Source organism: Montipora foliosa, chromosome 13, assembly GCF_036669935.1.
Source record: "Montipora foliosa isolate CH-2021 chromosome 13, ASM3666993v2, whole genome shotgun sequence".
Lineage (NCBI taxonomy): Eukaryota > Metazoa > Cnidaria > Anthozoa > Scleractinia > Acroporidae > Montipora > Montipora foliosa.
The window spans coordinates 35,978,421-35,980,920 of NC_090881.1; the positions used below are offsets into that span (position 1 = coordinate 35,978,421).

A 2,500-nucleotide genomic window follows, 5' to 3' on the forward strand; every position below is an offset into this window, starting at 1 on the left:
AATTATTCGCAACACTAACTTTAGGCCTGAATCAACTCAACTTGCACTCACCAATCTTATACCGCAACCCACAGATAAATAAAAGAGCCGCAAAAATAAAGTACATCGAGGACATCTCTGCTAGCGTTTGTCGAGATCAAATGAAGATCTTCAATGTGTTTTCCTTCGACGAATCAATCCATGATTTTCCACTGCCGTTCGAAGTTTTCGTGGAGATATTAGAGAACAATGCAATGTCAACGGTGATGGTTAGTGACCTTGACCAATCACAAATCGATATGGCATCCATGTGACTATACTTCGATGACAGCATCGAGTAGATACGTGCGTAAAAATAACGGTGATGCTTGAGGTAATTAAATAGAATGTTAGGAATTTTGACCATTAACAGCCAATTTTCGTATTCATTTTTTTTACTCTTCGGACTAAGAAGGCTATTGCAGGTCACTTATCGACCGCATATACTAAAGTGAACGCACAGAAACAGATTAATGAAAATTACTACGTGAAAATAATGGTCTGGTGAAGGGGACTCGCTTGAACCCCGTTTCCTAGACAATACATAAGACGAACGTCTGGAACTTCTCGTCGGATTATGCATATCTGATGTATAAAATGGCCTACGATGACTCGCACGTTTCGTTTTGATACCATAACGTATCCAGGGGTTTTATTAAAGTAAATGGCTCAGATTTACGCTCAGAATTTCCGGTCTCACATTGGGGTGCAATCTCCATTTTTACACGAACGTCTAAATTTAGCTATAAATTTGGGGCTGAGGTTTAAAGGTTCTTATTTCAGTTTTGAGATGTAAACATGTAAACGTTCTTAACATGTCCTTAAAGTTGTGTGGTATATTAAGTTCGACTGCGAAGTGAGTTATTCTTCGTGTATCGTGCAATAAGAAAAGCGCATTGTTTCAAATGTTAAAAAAAACGTTTCTTAGTATTAGACTGATATAGGAGTTAATTGTGCTGTTTAGACTACAGTTTCACACTTCTTTTACCTTTTTAATATTTATTCTAGTCATAAAAACAATGGATCATTTGCAACAATAACAAAAACTTGAACAAAATACAGTGAAACTAAAGACGCTAGAGTTCTTAACTGACTCGCAATTGAAATTCGGAGTGAGTTTTTAGAACTTCGGAGTACACTTGTTCTTTCAAATTTGCTTTTACACGTAACCGTGGTTGATTCTTATCAGGTTCCAAAGCTCCATCAGCGTTTGTTTGAGATTTCTGACTGCTGGATGATAAATGGTGACAAAGGGCAACATCCTCTTGTATTGTGTAAAGGCAGGCGCCCATATGGAGGACAGAGACCTTTCTGTCGCTGATTTTGGACACTGAACCCCTTGTTCCAAGGCGATTAAGACGTTGTTTGAACGTGAGGAGGCACTCTTCCAATGTTGTTGAATAGTTTGTTGCTCGTAGTCTCGTTACTTCGTCTTAAATGAAACTCAGAACTTTGTGCTATTAGAGCAAACGTCGAACAAAAATGTTGTTTAACTTAAAAAAAGAAAACAATTAAAGCCATTATTTACGCCTGGTTTGGGGGGGGGGGGGGCGTAAATCTGATAGTTGGGTGGCATTTCTTAGCTTGTCAGAGCATAAAAGTTCGATAGCTTTCTTTTGGGTGGCATTTCTTAGCTTGTCAGAGCATAAAAGATCGATAGCTTTCTTATCACTGTACCAGAGAGAGAAAATGCCATCAATAAAATGCTTTATTACTTTTGGCCTTTGGTGTACTGTAGCTTTGTTGAATTGGCGTTGTTTGAATCTCCTGACAATGTTGGAAAATTAATGATACTGCCGCTGCTATTTTCAAACAACGCGTTGGAACTGCAAGGAACTGGGGTTATCCAAGATCAGCGCGGTAAGAAAGGTCTCTGTCCTCAGGCTAGGCCCCATGCAGTTCTTCAAAGCATGGATAGCGCTATCCGCCGGAAAAATCAGGTCATAGCGAGACCAATTGCGCTATCCTATGGGTAGAGATTTATCCGGTGGATAGCGCTATCCAGCTTTTGAACAACTGGGCCAGATGGGGGTCAGGCTTACACAAAAGCAAAAAACCACAACGTGATATTGCCCTTTCATTTGTCACTACTTATTCCGCAGCAGTCAGAAATCTTAAGCAAACGAGTCTGCCTTTTTGTCAAGGGTCGAGAATCGAGAGTCGAGGCGGGTAGCATTTCGAAGGTCGAGGGTCAGGCTTTGTCTAGTGTCAACATATGAGAGACGATTGTTGCTTTTGTTCCACGGTTTTATCGCACCGAAGGAGATAGGAATGCATGCATGCCTCCTGGAAATGTAGGCCACGTTGATTAAACAAAACAAAGATATGTTATGAAAATTCATTGACGCATAAAGAAAGGTAACATCCTCAAGTTGATTATTTTCTTAGTTTACCCTCTGTATCTTCTCAATTGAATTTTTTCGAAGAACTTTTTCGGGAAAAACGGACCCTCGACACTCAACAAAGAACCCTCGACCCTCGA

General features: G+C 40.0%; 1 protein-coding gene across 2 annotated transcripts in view; it reads right to left on the reverse strand.

Moving 5' to 3' along the window:
• LOC137984128 (protein turtle homolog B-like) overlaps positions 1-235 on the reverse strand; it is a 53,233-nt gene extending 52,998 nt beyond the window's left edge. For both annotated transcript variants that reach the window (XM_068831343.1, XM_068831342.1), the window contains exon 1: positions 52-235. In XM_068831343.1, the coding sequence (XP_068687444.1) occupies positions 52-115 (64 nt within the window). In that variant the 5' untranslated portion in view covers positions 116-235. The remainder of the gene's footprint in view (positions 1-51) is intronic.
• Positions 236-2,500: the final 2,265 nt, after the last annotated feature.